The sequence below is a fragment of the Onychomys torridus genome, chromosome 17 (assembly GCF_903995425.1).
Source record: "Onychomys torridus chromosome 17, mOncTor1.1, whole genome shotgun sequence".
NCBI lineage: Eukaryota > Metazoa > Chordata > Mammalia > Rodentia > Cricetidae > Onychomys > Onychomys torridus.
This window is the reverse complement of record NC_050459.1, coordinates 63,970,559-63,988,605: the sequence shown is the minus strand read 5'-3', so window position 1 is coordinate 63,988,605 and position 18,047 is coordinate 63,970,559. Positions and strand designations below refer to the sequence as shown.

The following is an 18,047-nucleotide window of genomic DNA, read 5'->3' as shown; positions in this document are numbered from 1 at the left end:
ATCTCAGTTCAGCCTGGGAGCAAACGTCCTTTTACTATGATGGTGCACCTCAGAGACTCATAAGCACCAGTCAAGTTTCTGACATCGATACCACCCCCTCCAAAGCTCAAAAAGTAATTTTAATAATAAGTTAAGAGTCACAGGAAGAGGTGGATTGCTGTCCAGCCATATCCTCTGAATTGAAACATTCTCCTAGGAAGGCAGAGGAAGCATTGGATTCAGGAAGTAAACAAATTAACTTGTAAGTCCCAGAAAGCTAAAGCTTAAAACATTCCGAGTACTTCCCCAAGATTATGGAACAGTTAACTGCCAAGAGAAGAGACTTCTGAACAGCCAAGTGGCCTTCAAGTTGTGCAGGTTTACAGGACTGTACTCAATACTCAAGCTGGCATGGGTGGTTTGGTGATGTATCTGCTTGAGAGTTCTCTGTGGTCCTATAAGTAAACCTAATAAAATCATTGGCTTATCAAGTTAGGCTCTGGGGCCGGGCGGTGGTAGGACACACCTTTAATCCCAGCACTCAGGAGGCAGAGCCAGGAGGATCTCTGAGTTTGAGGCCAGCCTGGTCTACAGGACAGGCACTAAAACTACAAAGAGTAACCCTGTCTCAAAAAAAACAAAACAAACAAACAAACAACGACAAAAAAAAAAAACCAACAACAACAACAAGTTGGGCTCTGGAAGAATCATTTTTGGTTCCCATCTGAGGTAAGTAAATATTTTTTACATCACCCCACACAACACTTTCTCTGAAACTGTGACAGATGATGCCTTTACCACACTGTTCACATCCTTAGAGGTTTTATTGAGTATGAAAGAACTGAAGAGATCTGTTCCATACAAAGAATTTATATATGTATATATATATTACATCTATAGGGTTTTTCTCACATATGGGTTACATCAGAAGAACCCATGTCTGAAGAACACTGTGATATGTGACCTTTTAGCCATACTATTTACATTCAGAGGACTTTCTTCCAGAATGAGTTTTTTTTGTACTACAAAGTGTAACATCTAAGAGCCTCAGCACAATGTCCACAGTCACACAGCTTTCTCCAGTATACACTTCTTTTATGAAGCTGAAGTGACTCTCTAAAGGCCTCACCACAGTGTTTACTTCATAGGGTTTGCATCTAATATGATTGATTTCATATAATTGCAAGAACCCATGGAACCTAAAGGCTTTCCAACACTGTATACACGCACAGCATTTGTTTCCTCCACTATGAATTCTTTTATGTGACAGAAGATAACTGTGAAGTGTAAAGGCTTTAGCACGTTATTTACACTCATAGGGTTTCTCTCGAGCATGGGTTCGTTCATGTCTCTGAAGATGACTGTGCCGTCTGAAGGCTTTTCCACATTGTTTACATTCATAGGGTTTTTCTCCAGTATGAATTTTTTCATGTAACTGAAGATGATAGTGACGCCTAAAAGCTTTCCCACATTGTTTACATTCATAAGGCTTTTCTCCAGTATGAATTTTTTCATGTAATGGCAGGGAACCAGGAAATCTAAAGGCTTTCCCACATTGTTTACATTCATAGGGTTTCTCTCCAGTATGAATTTTTTCATGTAGTGGCAAGGCACCAGGAAATCTAAAGGCTTTCCCACATTGTTTACATTCATAGGGTTTCTCTCCAGTATGAATTCTTTCATGTAACCGAAGATACTTGGGATATTTAAAGCCTTTACCACAATATGTGCATTCATAGAGTCTTTTGGTGTGAATTATTTCATGTCTTTGAAGGGAAGTAGAAGAACTCAAAGCTTTACCACATATATTGCATTCATAAAGCTTTCCCATAATGTGTGTTCCTCTGTGTGTATAAAGAGAGACCTTTCCACATTCCTTGTATTGATAGGGTGTTTTATCACTGTGAGCCTCTTGATGTATTCCTAATGACTTTGGAAAACAGAAAGCTTTTAAACACACCTCACATTCACAAGGCCCATTCCCAGTATGAGCTCCCATACACCTTTGAAAGCTGGTAAGAGAATTCAAGTCATATTGATTGCCTCCAAATTCCTCATGTTCATGTGGTTTATAATGAGAGTGAGATGTGGCATGCCTACGAGAAGATGAAGGACACATGGAAATCTTTCCATACACACTGGATTCACATGGTGTTAGTTCAGGAAAAACTGCCATGCTTGTATGGAGATTTGCTATCCACATCACGGTTTCTTCGTCCTGACCATCTCCTGAATTCTCATGAGGGGTCTCTAACATGGAACTTCTGAAAAAGGACAAGTATGTTAGCGAGGGTTGCTTTACTACTGAGTACTTATTAGTTTTATGTCATACACTGCTCCTAAAATCAGGTAAAGTGTGTACTTTCTGACATATCTGAATTGTATGAAACTAAATAAGTTGCTGGTTCTATAATGTGGCTCCACAGAGCTATGACCAGAACAGTAGCATTCACTGATGCAAGTTCCTACTAGCATTTCCAAGAGAAAACCCTCTGTAAACACTGATCAGCGCTCTAATCATCACATATATAGGTGCCATAATTTAGGTAGAATTTTTCTAATGATGATACAACTTAAAGCTGTTTTTGTTCTTAAATTTTTTTTCTTGTTTTTTTGTTTTGTTTTGTTGTTTGGTTTTTTTTGTTTTGTTTTTTTGTCTTTTGTTTTTTGTTTTTTGTTTTTTGTTTGTTTTCCAAGACAGGGTTTCTCTGTGTAGCTTTGCACCTTTTCTGGAACTCACTCTGTAGCCTAGGCTGGCCTCGAACTCACCGAGATCCACCTGGCTCTGCCTCCAGAGTGCTGGGATTAAAGGCGTGCGCCACCACCACCCAGCTTGTTTTCTTAAATATTCATGGGACATTAAAATTCCTTCAAGTACTTTTGCTTCAATTTTTTATACAAATTACCTTAGATTTCTCCCAGGAATTTTATAACAGTCTTCAACATTCTCCTCTTTCCATTTGCTTCCTAAAGATAGTCCCAGAAAATTTAGGATAAATTATTAGAAATCACTGAAAAAAATTAGTTTTTAACTTCAATGTCCATAGTAATGATGTCTGATTTATCCACCATTTTCTTTCCTTTCAGCAGTGCAAATCCCAGAAGAGCAAAGATACCAAGAGACACTTGCTCCCTACTAATTTACAAAGTGACAGTAAGATGATAGATAGCCTTACCTATCGCAGCGAGGTTCCTGCAGGTCTCCTGCATCACATCTCTGTACAGACTCTTCTGGGAAGGATCCAGCAAAGCCCACTCTTCCTGGGTGAAGTGCACAGCCACGTCCTCAAAGCTCACTGAGGCCTAAACATTGCACATACTTGATTGACAATAGGGTCATTCAACTCTGGGATCCACACATCTCTTCCACAACACGGAAGTTGTAACACAAGCATTCCTCTCTTTGCTGGGTCCAGGGCACAGGATGTGCTGCAGCTCTGTCCCATCCTCTTTCTAAGGTGCATTACTATTTCCTGTCTCAGAGTCCTCCCATGTGATGTCGGGAACAGTGTTAACACTAGCATGCAAGTGCCTGCTTGTCCTTAGAAATTCCTCCTCACGATGCTTAAATTTTCAATGCATGAGGGAATTTATTATTTTGATAGAATTCACATAAATATAAAGAACCAACCATTCAACATGAATGATTTATGTAAATACTCTGGAACCTTCTAAACTCCCATTAGCCTTCAGAAAGAAAATAGTGGTTAATGAATCTAATGAGCCTCTCTAGGGGTACTACTTTACAGGTGCTGCCACAATGGTTGAACAGGTAAAGGCCACCACGCCTGTAATCCCAGCACTCAGAAGGCAGAGGTAGGTGGATTTCTGTGAGTTTGTGGCCAACCTGGTCTACAGAGCAAATTCCAGGACAGCCAGGACTATACAAAGAAACCTTGCCTCAAAAAACCAAAAATATAAAATAAAATATATTTTTAAAAAGATGAAACCAGGCTGGAGAGATGGCTCAGAGGTTAAAAGCACTAGCTGTTCTTCTAGAGGATCTGGGGAGTAAAATTCACCCCTTTGGGAAAACACTCCCCAAATTTATAGAAGTAGCAAACAACTGCCAGAGAGGAGGCCCATTGTCCCTGGAGTGGCCTGTCATGCGGAGTGCTAGTCATCACCTATACTGGGATGGGCTTTTCCATACTGTTGCAGACCTTTAGTCATCCCTGCTCCTCCACATGACCCCTCAGCCACAAGCTTCTAAGTATACCCAATAGATTCATTGGTTCACCAAAATGGACACTGGGGAAATTGTTACTTGGGATTGTCCTTGGTTCCCTATCTGGTGAGCAGACCTTCGTGTAGGAAAGTCTCACACAATACACTCGCAGCAGAATAAGGAAATGACAGGAACAGTAAGTGTGGGAGGAGTGATTTCACAGTCTTGGCAATGGGAAGCTGTTAGGATTCTGCTGCGCTCCAGATGTATGACCGTACATGCGCACTTCAGGAGCTAAACAAGGGGTCTTGCTCTTACGACATCAGTGTGCGCTGGTGATTACGTATGCGCAGCATGGTCATGTAATCTGCGCTTGCATGGTGTAGCTCTGTAAGCCTACCTGCGCCTTAAAAAACCAGACTCGGGGATTTGGCTCAGTGGTAGAGTGCTTGCCCTGGGTTCGGTCCTCAGTTCGGGGGGGGGGGGGGGGGGGGGGGATACAGACCCCACCCTCGCTCTCTGTTCTGCTCTCTCCTTCTGTTCCCTCTTCTCCCTACCATCTTTCCCTCTCTCTGCATGGTTCTTTTTGTCTTCCCCATCCCCTCTTCCTCCTAATAAAGCTCTGCTACCAGGTAGTTGTGGCCATGACTCACGACCTTTTCCCGTGGTAAGCAGTGCCATTTATCATTCATTTCCGTAGCAAAGCCTGCAACTGAGGCTCATCAGGTTAAGGGTGAAGGGGACTCTGATACAGCTGTCCTTCCCCATGTGTCATGAGATAGGCAGTGAGAACTTTGAGTAAGATGGAGCCCCTGAAGGAACGTCAGTGGGGGAATCCCAGGCTGGTGGTCTTCTGCCACGTGGTAGGGATTGGCATGCTCACGGACTCTCTAAGGAGAGCTGGTAGTCTAGAACAAATACCCTCCAGAGCAGCATGTAAGAGGAGATTACCAGCAAGCTGCCCAGGAAGGTGCCTGGCTGCTGCATTGTATAAGAAGAAGTGTGAGGCTGCCGGAGTGAACACATGGAGGAGGAATTATGACCTGGAAAGGACATGTGTTTGCTAGCATCTACATTAGCCTCTAATTTGGAAAAGAAAGTAGAAAAGACAGACAATGGGAGGGATGTGGTGGCTCTTATAGTTACTAAGTTATAAGGAAAATAATATGCAAGTTAGGTTGAAGCTAAAAAGCCCTTTCTGGGACCCAAACCTTGGAGCCCATGAGAAGAGTCAGACAGTTAAGAGAAAACACAGTGGACATTGATAAAGAAATGAAAATAAGAGAGGCTACACGTGCCTGGCTCAGCAGGGGGACAGGGCTGAGTTCACTTAGAGTTAAGAAGAAGTTAATGCAGAACAGCCCTGAGGCTGCTGTGGAGCTTCAGTGGCTTTGCTGAGCTCCTTAGTGGGACATAATACCTAGGATGCAGGAAAAGCACTGAAGGATCTCAGAGATGGGGGTAAAGTGGATCTGTAAAGTAGTAAGGCCATATAGAGGAGATGAAAGAAGGGCAAAGTGAAGAACAGGGTCTACCCCATCACTTAAGATAACCGAGTTGGCCGGGCAGTGGTGGCGCAAGCCATTAATCCCAGCACTCCGGAGGCAGAGCCAGGCGGATCTCTGTGAGTTCGAGGCCAGCCTGGTCTCCAAAGTGAGTTCCAGGAAAGGCGCAAAGCTACACTGAGAAACCCTGTCTCGAAAAACCAAAAAAAAAAAAAAAAAAAAACGAGGCAAGACTTACGTGGAGCTGGAGTTCCTAAGGAAAAATGCACAGAAAGCTAGTGAACTTCTGGAAGGCTGTAATGCCTTAAAAATGGTTCACAGAAACCAGGTGGTGGTGATGCATGCCTTTAATTCCAGCACTTGGGAAGCAGAGGCAAGCGGATTTCTGTGAGTTCGAGGCCAGCCTAGTTTACAGAGCAAGTTCCAGGCCAGCCAGGATGACACAGAGAAATCCTATCTCAAAAGACATTTAAATAGATAGAAAAAATAAGAGTCTTTGGTGGAAAGACAGGCAGAGGGAATTTGTTAAGAGATTGTGTCTCCTTCTACTATCAGGAGCTACACTCATAAAGTCTCACCAACATGACTACCCAAACATGAGCTGAACAAAGACACCAATGCCAAAGTCGATTGGGAAAAGTCCATGAAGCCTCTACCTCACTCAAAGAACTAAGGTAACTGAGGCAAGCTAGCAGCAAAAGGTGCCTTCCCCAGGCACCTAGTCAGTTGTCCAGTGCCAAATGGTCAGCCCTGAAGACATACACACAAGTAATATTATATGAACTGGATAGACTATCAATAAGAATATATATGCTGTATGCATGCAATAACAATTAATAAAATAAGAGGCCATGGATTTGAAGGAGAGCAGGGAGGGGTATATTGGAGAAGGTTTGGAGAGAGACAAAGGAAGGAAGAAATGTTGTAATTGTATTGTAATCTCAAAAATAATTTTTTTCTTTTTTTTTTTAATGTGGAGCTGAGGATCAAACCCAGGACTCTACCACTGAGCTAAATTCCCAACCCCTCAAAAATAAATTTTTAAAAATACATGTCTTTCCAAACATCAAATTTTAGACCAACATGAACTCAAAGAATAAGATACTACAGCAAACTTTTAGAATACACGATTAGTACATGAAGCCCATCATTTTCCAGTATAACAGCAATGAACAATCGAATGGTTAACAATTTCACACTATATGTACAGTACCACAGATCAAAGGAGACACAAAGAAAAACATAGTAAATTTAACAAAAATATTTTTTTTTCAAAAAGAGTCAAGCCAGGCATGGTGGCACAGTTCTTTAAAACCAGCACTCGGGAGGCAGAGGCAGGCAGATCTGTGAAGCCAAGGCCAGCTGGTCTACAGAGTGAATTTCAGGCCAGCCAGGACTCCATAGAGAGATCCAGTCTCAAAAAAAATTTTTTTTCAAGTAAGTAAAAATGCAATGGTCTTGGTAAGCAGAAGAAAACATCAAGATTTTGCTTTCCAGGAGCAAGAGAGTAAGCTCAGGAGTTAAGAGCACTGTTGCTCTCCCTGAGGACATGGGTTCGATTGCCAGTACCCACCTGATGACTAACAATCATCTGTAATACCAGTCACAGGGTGACCTAATGCCCTCTTCTAGCCTCCAACGGTTCACAGACATACATGCAGGCAAAAAACAACCACGCACATAAAAAAATTTATTTTAAAAAAATGTCGCTTTCTTCAATTTAAGCTATAAATTCAACACATCCCATCAAGAATCCTAACATCTTGTGTAACAGCGGAACACCTGTGTGAAAGCTATTCTAAAGGTTATATGTAAAGGGAAAAACTCAATGTACAACACAATTCTGAAGAAACAGTACACAAAATAACACTGACTTTATCGTCACACAAAAAAATCGTGGTAGTGTACGAATATTTGGAAACAAATCTATCTATAAGAGTACAAAAAGGAAAAAAGCAAAAAGCAAAAAACGAAAGAGCAAATGAAACTCAATGGGGAGATTATGGTATTCTCAAATATTATCCGACAACCTGGGCATCCATAGCAAAAAATTAGAGTTTACAACTTCCACAAAATTAACTCAAAGTGGACTCTCCACCTAAATGTGAAGATAAATAGAGACATAGAGGTCAGCAACCAGCCTCTAGGTTCAGCACCCAAACCACGGATGTGAGTGACCACGTCACTGCATGGAGGGCGGAGCCTCCCTGCGGCGCCCAGCGTTCTGCGCAGACGCGGCCGAGGGGCGGAGCTGTAGACCGGCAGCCAGGAAGGGCCGGAGTTCCGCAGCCCGGGGTCTCGAGGAGCCACCATAGCTGCTGCTCCTCCCCGTCTGGGGACAGCAGCCCCGCGCTCACCATGTCACGGCGTCCAACTTTGCCTGCACTCTCCTCACAGCTCGCGGCACACGCACCCACAAGGCCTCCCTCAGCCCCGGAGCTCAGTCCACAGCATGGCAGCCAGGCAGAGCCCGCCTCCCGCGGCCCCACGACGCTTTTTCGTTGAACAGTGTGAGCCTGGAGGCCCTGATTGGCTAGAGCCGCCCAGCGACTCCTGAGTGACAGCAGGAGCTGAAGTGATAAACTGGCACAGTTCCTGCCCTGGACTGCCTTTCCAGCACAGACATGGTCCTGTTCAGGGTTGATAATACGTTTAAGCAGAACTTGTTCTAGTCCTTGGTGAGCTCAGCAGGCTCTAACTGGCATTAGATGGTTCTTGTTACACCATCTAGTTACCAACACAGTGTCCAATATAATTGCCCTCGTGCCTCAGACCTAGAAGGGTAATCAGACCTGGTTCCAATCGGTATTGGGAGGTAGCTGGAGAAAGAGCTCAGGTTGAGAGCACAGTTTCCAGAATCCACATCAGGTGGCTCCCAACTGTCGGCAACTACTACTGTTCCCAACGTCTTTGGCCTGCAATCCATGCTGTCCTAGTTAGGTACTATGACCATCGCTACAGGAGAGGAAAGGGTTTGTTTGGTTTCCATATCCAGAATCACAATCCATTGAGGGAAGCCACTCACAGGACAGGAACCTGGAGGCAGGAACTGATGCCGTGGAAGGTGTTGCTTACTGGCTACTCATGGCTTGCTCAGCCTGCTTTATTATAGGACTCAGAACCACTAGGCCAGGGGTGGCCCCACCCACAATGGGCTGGACTCTCCCCTATGAGTCACTAATTAAGAAAATGCAACCAGGTGGTTGTGGTACATGTCCTTAATCCCAGCACCCAGAAGGCAGAGGCGGGCAGATCTCTGAGTTCTGGGCCAGCCTGGTCTACAGATCGAGTTACAGGACAGCCAGGACTACACATCTGAAACACTGTCTCTAAAAACAAAAAAGAAAATGGCCCACAGACTTGCCCAATCTCATGGGACATTTTCTCAATTGAGGTTCCTTCCTCTCTGGTAACTCTAGCTTGTGTCAAGTTGACATAAAACTAGCCAATACACACATGAACATTCACACATGAAGACACATACATCTACACATAACTAAAGATGATAAAAAATGGGGGCTGGAGAGATGGTTCAGTGGTTTGGAGTGCTTACTGTTTGTCAGTTACTTTTCTATGGCTATAACAAAACATGATCAAAGCAACTTATGTAAGGGTTTAACCCAGCTTATGGCTTCAGAGGGCTCTGAAGGCCAGGCCACAAGCAGCTGGAGCAGCAGCTGAGAATTCACATCTTGATCCACAAGTAGGGGGCAGAGAACACACTGGGAATGGCACAAGTCTTTTGAAACCTCAAAGACCACCCCCATGACACACCTCCATCAAGAAGGTCATACCCAGTTCTTACCAAATAGTTCAACCATTGGGGACCAAAAATTCAAACATGGCCATGGGGCCACTCCCATTCAAACCACCACATCCCACTCCCTGACCCCCACAGGCCACACTATGATACAAAATGCATTTAGTCCAACCTCAGTAGTCTCCTGTGGTAATATTTTGTTTGTGCTTCACTTTAACAAATATGTCTTGCCTGAAGATTAGAGTGAGAAGCTAGCCACTAGAGGCCAGGCAATGGTAGCACACACTTTTAATCCCAGCACTTGCAAGGAGGAAATAGGAAGTGATATGGCTGGGTGGAAAGAGGAAGTGATAAGTTGGGGGGAGACAGGAGCTTGCCCCTTTCAGTCTGAGGATTCCTAGAGGTAAGAAGTCTTATGGCTGGTTGCTCTGCTTCTCCGATCTTTCAGCTTTACCCTGATATCTGACTCCAGGTTTTTATTATTAAAACCAATTAGAATTCACCATATATCCATAGACTTTCATGGTCTCAACACTATTTAACAGTCCAAATCTCTTCTACAACTCAAGGTAATCTCCTAACTGTAACCCCTGTAAAAAAGCAAATTACATACTTCCAACACACAATGGCACAGAATATGCATTATATTCCAAGTGGGAGGAAAGGGGGCATAGTGAGGAAATGCTGGACCAAAGCAAGAACAAAACCTAGCAGAGCAAGCCCCAACCCCTTTAGCTCCATGTCCAGTGTCAGGGCTAAAGCCGGTCCACCTTTCCTGCTAGGCTGCCAGAAACAGTCTCTTAGGCTGGCTTCACTCCTACCTTTCTTTCCTTGGCAGATGTGTCATGACTCAGGGATCTCCACTAAAATGCAGGCTTCACTTTCATTCTCAGAATGGCTTCTCAGTGCCTCCATGCAGGGACTTCCCTACTACACACCTAGCCTCAGTGGCTCTCCATAACTACAGAGGAAGATTTCAAAAGATTTCATAACTACTTGACCAATGTTTCCTTCATGACTCTACATGGACAAAGAACAACATGGTCAAGTTCTACTGAATTCTTGGAATGTAGCCTGGCACCACTGAATCACATTTGCAGCAACATTCTTTTGATGTTGCTTTTTAGAAGTAGCAAATGCAGACTTGGGGATTTAGCTTAGTGGTAGAGCACTTGCCTAGCAATCTCAAGGCCCTGGGTTTGGTCCTCAGCTCTGGCAAAAAAAAAAAAAAAAAAAAAAAAAAAAGTAGCAAATGCCTCAGACTTTTATTTTTTCCATGTTAAATGCTTAGCTGGGTGGAGTCTTGTCCTGAGAGGACCTGGGTAGTTTGAGGGAGACTGGCCCCCATATGCTCATATACTTGAATGTTTGGTTCCCAGCTGATGGATTGCTTAGGTATGGCCTTGTTGGAGGAAGTGTGTGTGTATATACGTGTGTGCGTGAGAAAAGCCCACACCAGACCAGCTCGCTCTCCCCCCCCTCGCGCCCCTCCCCCACTTCAGATGAGATGCAAGCTCTCAGCTACTGCTCCAGCACCATACCTGGATGTCACAATGATCATGGACTCTTAACTCTGAACCACATACAGTAAGCCCTGAATAAACACTTTCTTTTGCCTTGCTTTGAACCCGACTGCCACCTGTCTCTCTCTTGTATTTTTTAAAACGGAGTAGCCCTGGCTGTCCTGGAATTTGCTCTATAGACCAGGCTTGCCTATAATACAGAGATCCACCTGCTTTTGCCTCCTGAGTGCTGGAATTAAAGGTGTGCACCACTGCTGCCCAGCTTTCCTCCTTTTTTAAGAATTTATTTTTATGTATATGAGCTTCTTCCCTGTACGTCTGTGTACATGTGTTTACTCCCTTGGAACTGGAGTAACAGATGGTTGTGATCTACTATGTGGATGCTGATTTTGGTAATATGTAAGAATCTCCCATGTGGTATTAGTTTTGGCAGCATGGAGGCTGCAGAATTGACAGAGGCTGAGAATTGGCACAATGTGGGAACCAAACATAAATACTCTGCAAGAGCAGCCAGTCTTCTTAACCACTGGAGCATTTCCCCAGCCCTGGTCTCTTCTCCTTCAGCACAAGCCTTGGCTTAAAAATTAAAATTTCCTGGTGCTCTTTTTCTCTTAAAATTATATAGTTTGTATTTCTTTTTTCCCTGCTTGCTCTTTTTCATTGTAGATCTGCATAAGAGTGATCACTAATAACCACTCAACAGTCAATATGACCTTTTTTGGGCCAGGCATGGTGGCACATTCCAGCACTCAGGAGGCAGAGGTAGAGGTAGGTGGATCTCTGGAGTTTGAGTTTGGAGGCTGGCCTGTTTCTACAGTGTGATTTCCAGGACAGCCATGGCTGTCCTGAAAAAAAGCAAAGAGGAAAAGAAAAAAAAAAACAAAAAACTTTTTCATGTAGTTCTGCAGATCTAATAACCACATAACAAAGTCTATATTAGGCTGTCCTGAAATCTCCTCTACCAACAAAATGTTTAATTTTTCTTTTTCTTTTCTTTTTTTTTTCCTGGAGCTGAGGACTGAACCCAGGGCCTTGCACTTGTTAGGCAAACACTCTACCACTGAGCTAAATCCCCAACCCCCAAAATGTTTAGTTTTAAATTTAGTCTCAGGAAGATTCTTAGGACAAAGGCAGAAAGCAGCCGCATTCTTTGCCAAAAGTCCCAAGAATAATCTCTAGCCCAGCTGCCAACATTGCTCCTTCCCGAGACCTCTTGAGTTGAGCCTGCAGTGTGCCGGCTCTCAGCACTGCTGTTTTGCAAGCTCCTATTAGGACATCCTCCTGAGCCTGCCTACAACATACAACCAACCAAAGTCTTCCACATTCCTCCAAAAACCAACAAGGTCAGGTTTGTCACAGCAGTAGTATACTTCCTGATATCAAGTTTCAATTGTTTTTCCATTACTGTGACAAACCACCACGACCAAGGCAGCCTATGAAAGAAAGAGGGTTAAACTCTATGAGCGTGGGGGACACTGGCACGACTTCAATCTTTTGAAACCTCTAAGCCCACCAACTATGACACACCTCATCTATCAAGGCCACACACATATGCACATATTCTTATTATGTAGTTTAGGCTGGCCTGAACTTACAATTCTCTTGCTTTGACCATATGCTAGAATTGTACTACCAAGTCCATTTAGAAACCAATTTCCCTCTCTCTTTCTTGAACTTGCTATGTAGACCAGACCTTAAGATTCACCTCAGAGGGGGCTGGAGAGATGGCTCAGAGGTTAAGAGCACTAGCTGCTCTTCCAGAGGTCCTGAGTTCAATCCCCAGAAACCACATGGTGGCTCACAACCATCTGTAATAAGATCTGGTGCCCTCTACTGGCCTGTAGACATACAGGCAGAACATTGTACACATAATAAATAAATAAATTAAAAAAAAAAAATAGAGAACAACTCAAAGCATCCCCACTAAGATCAGAGTCAGAAGAGAGTCAGCAGTGTCTATTTCTCCACTACTGCTCCAGAGTGCTTGGCGTTTTACTAGAGCACCATGAGAAGGAAATGGAAGGGACGAAATGAGGAAAAAATGTTAAAAATCCCTATTTCAAATGACATGGATCTTACATGACAGACCCTAAACACTCCACCACAAAACCCTGAGCTCATAAATATGTTCAGCAAAGTGGTAAAATACAAATTCAACACACAAAAATCACCCATACTGCTGTTAGCAACCACCACATCTATCCTCTGTTAAGTCCAATAAACTCACTGATCCCTCAGGACAAAGTTTGGTGAGACAGAACTTTGGTTTCTCACTGGGATCTTATAAGACAGACATCACTTAGTCTTCCCCAACTCCAGGGAGAAAACACTCACAACAGATGATAATTTTGTTAATGTTATGTCTCATGGTATTAAAGCAAAAGAAAATGTTAGAAAAATATAAAAATGGAAATCATTTTAGTAAAGAATTTGTGTATGAGGACTATGATGGCTGAATGTTCCCAAGAACAGAGAACTAAAAGGTTTATACAAGATATGATGGTCTGAATAAGATATATACACGATGGACTGGACAGCTGGCTCAGAAGTTAAGAGCACTGGCTGCTTTCCTAGAGGACCCAGATTCAAGTCCCAGCACCCATATAGCAGCTCACAACTGTCTGTAAGTCCAGTTCCAAGGTATCTGACACTCACAAAGACATGCAGGCAAAACACCAATGCACATAAAATAAAAACAAATCATTAAAAAAGATATATAAAAGATGAAATAATACATTAAATTTCCGTTTCAGAAAGTTTTTTTGTTTGTTTTTCGAGACAGGGTTTCTCTGTGTAGCTTTGCGCCTTTCCTGGAACTCATTCTGTAGCCCAGGCTGGCCTCGAACTCAGAGACCCACCTGGCTCTGCCTCCCGAGTGCTGGGATTTAAAGACGTGCGCCACCACCGTGAACATTAAACTTTCAAATGTCAAAGTTCAGCACACTAATGTTATGAAATCCATGAAACTATTGATCTGCTTTCAGTAACAATTACAAGGACTGGCTGAAGAGCACCAATGTATGCCTGACTTTTTTCAAATAGTAGTGGTGCACACCTTTATTCCTAGAACTTGGGAGGCAGAGGCAAGTAGCCTTTGAATTTGATGCTAGCCTGGCCTCCATTTAGAGTTCCAAGACAGTCAGGGATACATAAAGGAACCTTGGGGGGAGGAGGTGTTTATTTTCTGCCCAGCTTTATCCAATATTACACAGTAGGTAAAAGTACCATCCAAACGTGCGGCGGGCACACACCTTTAATCCCAGCACTTGGGACACAAAGGCAGGTGGATGTCTGTGAACTGGATACCAACCTAGTTGACAAATCAAGTTCTACAATAGCCAGAGCTACATAGTAGAGATCCTGTCTTTAAAAATATAAAGGACACTTAAGGCTTTAACTTATTTTCTTCATCAAGGTAAATCCTTTCATGTCAAAAAACAAACAAAACAAAACAAAACAAAAAAACTCTCAAAGTCTTTTGTATTCATTGATGTTCATTAAATCTATATTCATTAAATTTCACCCATGAGTTTTCCCATACATTTGAAGAGAATCATGAAGTCTAAATTTTTCACAATGTTCACATTTAAAAAGAGTTTACCTCCAGCAGTTTTTTGCTTTCAAAGAAAACTACCCTCTGCCACTTCACCAGATATTTCGAGATCCTTCAGACATAGGAAACAGATGTGGATAAACAGAGGGCTTATCATCTCACTTACCTTCATCCAGCTCTCAGATCTGTTCAGTACACTTGGATGTGAAGTAATACCACACTCTCAGTTTCCAGAAGTGACTTTATTAAGCATATTTATTTATTCAGTAGATATATTTATTAAGTATAGATCAAGAATATTAAAACAGCTGGGCGGTGGTTGGCACACACCTTTAATCCCTGCGCTTTGGAGGCATCAGCAGATGGATCTCTGAGTTCCAGGCAAGCCTGGTCTATACACAGAGAAACACTGTCTTCAAAACAAAACAAAAAAGCATGGTAACATCTCTGTGAACAGATAGAAGGTAAACTTTCAAAATTGTAGTGAAAATAACAATGCTTTCCCAGTGTGCTTCTGCTGGATTTTCGAAGCCTCACTTGTTTGGTTTTTTACTATTTTATTTTAATTAAGAAATTTTTTATTCATTTTACATACTAATTATAGATTCCCCCCTCTTCCCTCCTCCTGCCCCTCTAGCCTTCTCCTAACCCACCCCCTATTCCCTCCTACAAGAAGGTAAGGTCTCCTGTGGGGAGTCAGCAGAGCCTGATACCTTCAGTTGAGGCAGGCCCAAGCCCCTCCCCCTGCCTCAAGGCTGTGCGAGGTGCCCCACCATAGATAGATTGGTAGTGGGCTCCAAAAAGCCAGCTCATGCAAGCAGGTCAAGCTACACAACTGTCTCGCTTATGCAGAGGGCCTAGTCCAGTCCTGTGGAGGCTCCACAGATGTTGGTCTAAATTTAATTTTTATTATTTTTTTATTTTATACATTTGGATGTTTTGCCTATATGTAGGTCTGTGTACCACATTTGTGTCTGGTGCCCAAGAAGGCCAGAAGAGGGTATTGGATTCCCTGGAACTGGAATTAGAGATGGTTGTGAGCTGCCATGTATGTGCTGGGAATTGAACCCAGAACAGTTCTCTTACCACGTTTTTTTAATATCCACAACTACTGTTGAACAACCTTCTCCCTCTTACAGGCCAGCATACCGCAGGATAGATAGAGAAAACTTGAGATAAATGTTTGAATCTGAAAAAAGGAGGAGTATGCCCCCAACCCCAGTCTGCTCTCAACAAACTTAAACAGTGTGTCAATATAATGCATATCACACAATACAACTGTGTGAACTTTTTCTGAGATCTGAATGTCTGTGACTTCAGACAAGGGTACCAACACAGACACAAGGAAAAGATTCGACACAAGCACAGCTTGATGAAACAATTATTTTAATTAGGTTAATACAGTAGCATGGGGGAAGGGTCGCTGACAGGAACTTAGGAGTAGGTGTTCCACTGAAGAAAGGGTTTCTCCCTTTACCTGCAACAATTATCTGCTTTTATATCGGGGGGGGGGGGTGTCTCATGAGACCCTCCTATCTAAGTATCATTAACTGCCTAAAAATATTCAGGGATACGCTGGGCATTGTGGTGCACGCCTTTAATCTCAGCACTTGGGAGGCAGATCTCTGAGTTCAAGGCTAGCTTGCTCTACAGAGTTCCAGGGCAGCCAGGGCTATACAGAGAAACCCTGTCTCGAAAAAATCAAAACAAAAAAAGTATATTCAGGGAGAGGCAAAGGTCTCCTGATCCCTCCCTGTAGTGAATATTAACTGCCTGTAAATCATCATGGAAAGTGCCAGGGCTCCATGCCCATCCCTCCGCATAATACAAAGAGCCTCAACCTTGTGTAGGCCTCCTGCAGGTCATCACAGGTACTGAAATTTCAAGGCTGTCAATGGCATGCTCAAAGGCCAGCATTCCAAAACATGCCATTCCTTCCTCTGGTGCCCCTTTTTCTAGAATGTGCCAAGCCTAGGAAGGGGTGCTAAGTCTCATCAGTAACTACTGCCTACAGCAAAAAGGAGCTTCTCTTTCCAAAACTAACTGGAGCAATAGTCTACAGGCATAAACACAGAACTTGAGACAGTCATTTCACAGAAATATACCCATTTAGCAAAACACCAACAGCATTTCCACCAAGGCCTATGACTGTCTAGCCATAGGTTGTGGATGGGTCTTAGATATGTGATTTGACCCCTGCAGAGCAAGTCTTCAATTCAATCAGAAAGCAGTTGGTCACTCTCATTAAGTCACGCCATGTAGTCCTAGAGGCTATTACATTTATTTCTATGTTGTGCAGGGAAGATGCATGTCATAGCATGAATGAGGAAATCAGAAGACAACCTGCAGGATTTGGGCCTCTTTCCACCACATGGGTTCTGAGATCTAACTCGAGTTGCCAGCCTTGGCAGCAAGAACCTTCACCAGCTGTGCCCTAGTAGGCACATCTTGCTTGCCATTTTAGTAACATGCAGGGTCCAGAGCAAAGTAGTGCTGCATAGTAGCCTGCACCTACAGGCCCCATGAATGCTGGCAAGGAGGAAGAAGCTTCCAGCCCAGTGTCAGCTTGTTTTTTCCACAATCAACAGCCAAGGCATATGGTGTCTTAAGGAAGAGTCTTAACTCTAGTTCTAGGGACAACTAATAGCATTGGCAATAGCCATTACTGTCTGGGGACTTCTGGGGCATCTGTGGCAAACACCTCCTGGAGAAGTAGCCCGCCCGACACCCCATCTTCTCTAAAGAGCCTATGTTCTAAAAGCATCTTTCCATACACACACACAGGCACATTCATTCAAGCTCCTCAACTATTCTTTTAATATCTGATGTTAGCCACTGGCTGTAAAGGATTTCCCTCATTCACCTTGTTTTGTATCACCTGTGTCTTACCAACCATAAATCCCACATAAATCTCATGTGCCTGCCCTGTGCACATGTGGACCTCCCTCCCAATCCTCACTCTTTCAGCTCACACAGATGCTCTGTGGACACTCACAGGCTAGCTTTATGTCAGCGGTGAAGGGAAACCTTTTCACAGGGGTCTCAGGATCACTGAAGGCCCATAAGCCACCATCTCAAACAAGTGCCATCTGGACTCGGGAGTCAAGAGCTAAGAGGGCAATAAATAAAATGTTAAGAAGAGACTGTCATTTGTACTAAGTGTTTCCTCAATGCTGACCTGAGGATAGCACAGCTGAGAATACATGCATGAAGCCTGGGTTTGTTTTGAAGCACGGGAAGCCAGATGGGGTGACTCATGCATGCAACCACAGTACTCAGAAAGAGGAGGTAGGACATCAGGACTTCTAAGATCATCCTCGGCTATACGGTAAATTTGAGACCAGCCTGGGCTGCCTAAGAACTTGCCTCAAGAAAACAAAAGCAAATCAAAACCAATATTGGATACAGTGGTGTAAATAGGAGGTTGTACCCTACCCTGAACCATCTAGTCATTCTTCATGAGCCATCTGCACCTTCATCCTCAGTGCAGCCTTGGTGGGAAAGGAGCTGACTCTTGTTCTCAAATTGGTGGAGGGGGCCAAGGGGAAACCCAGACATG

The 18,047-nt window shown here is 43.4% G+C and overlaps 1 protein-coding gene across 1 annotated transcript; it reads right to left on the bottom strand.

The window, feature by feature from the left end:
* Nucleotides 1-640: 640 nt before the first annotated feature.
* Znf101 (zinc finger protein 101) lies at nucleotides 641-8,277 on the bottom strand. Its single transcript, XM_036166357.1, is given in 4 exon segments — nucleotides 641-2,243; nucleotides 2,886-2,946; nucleotides 3,156-3,282; nucleotides 8,010-8,277. Coding segments are annotated over 4 exon segments (1,479 nt in total). The 5' UTR covers nucleotides 8,013-8,277; the 3' UTR covers nucleotides 641-955.
* Nucleotides 8,278-18,047: the final 9,770 nt, after the last annotated feature.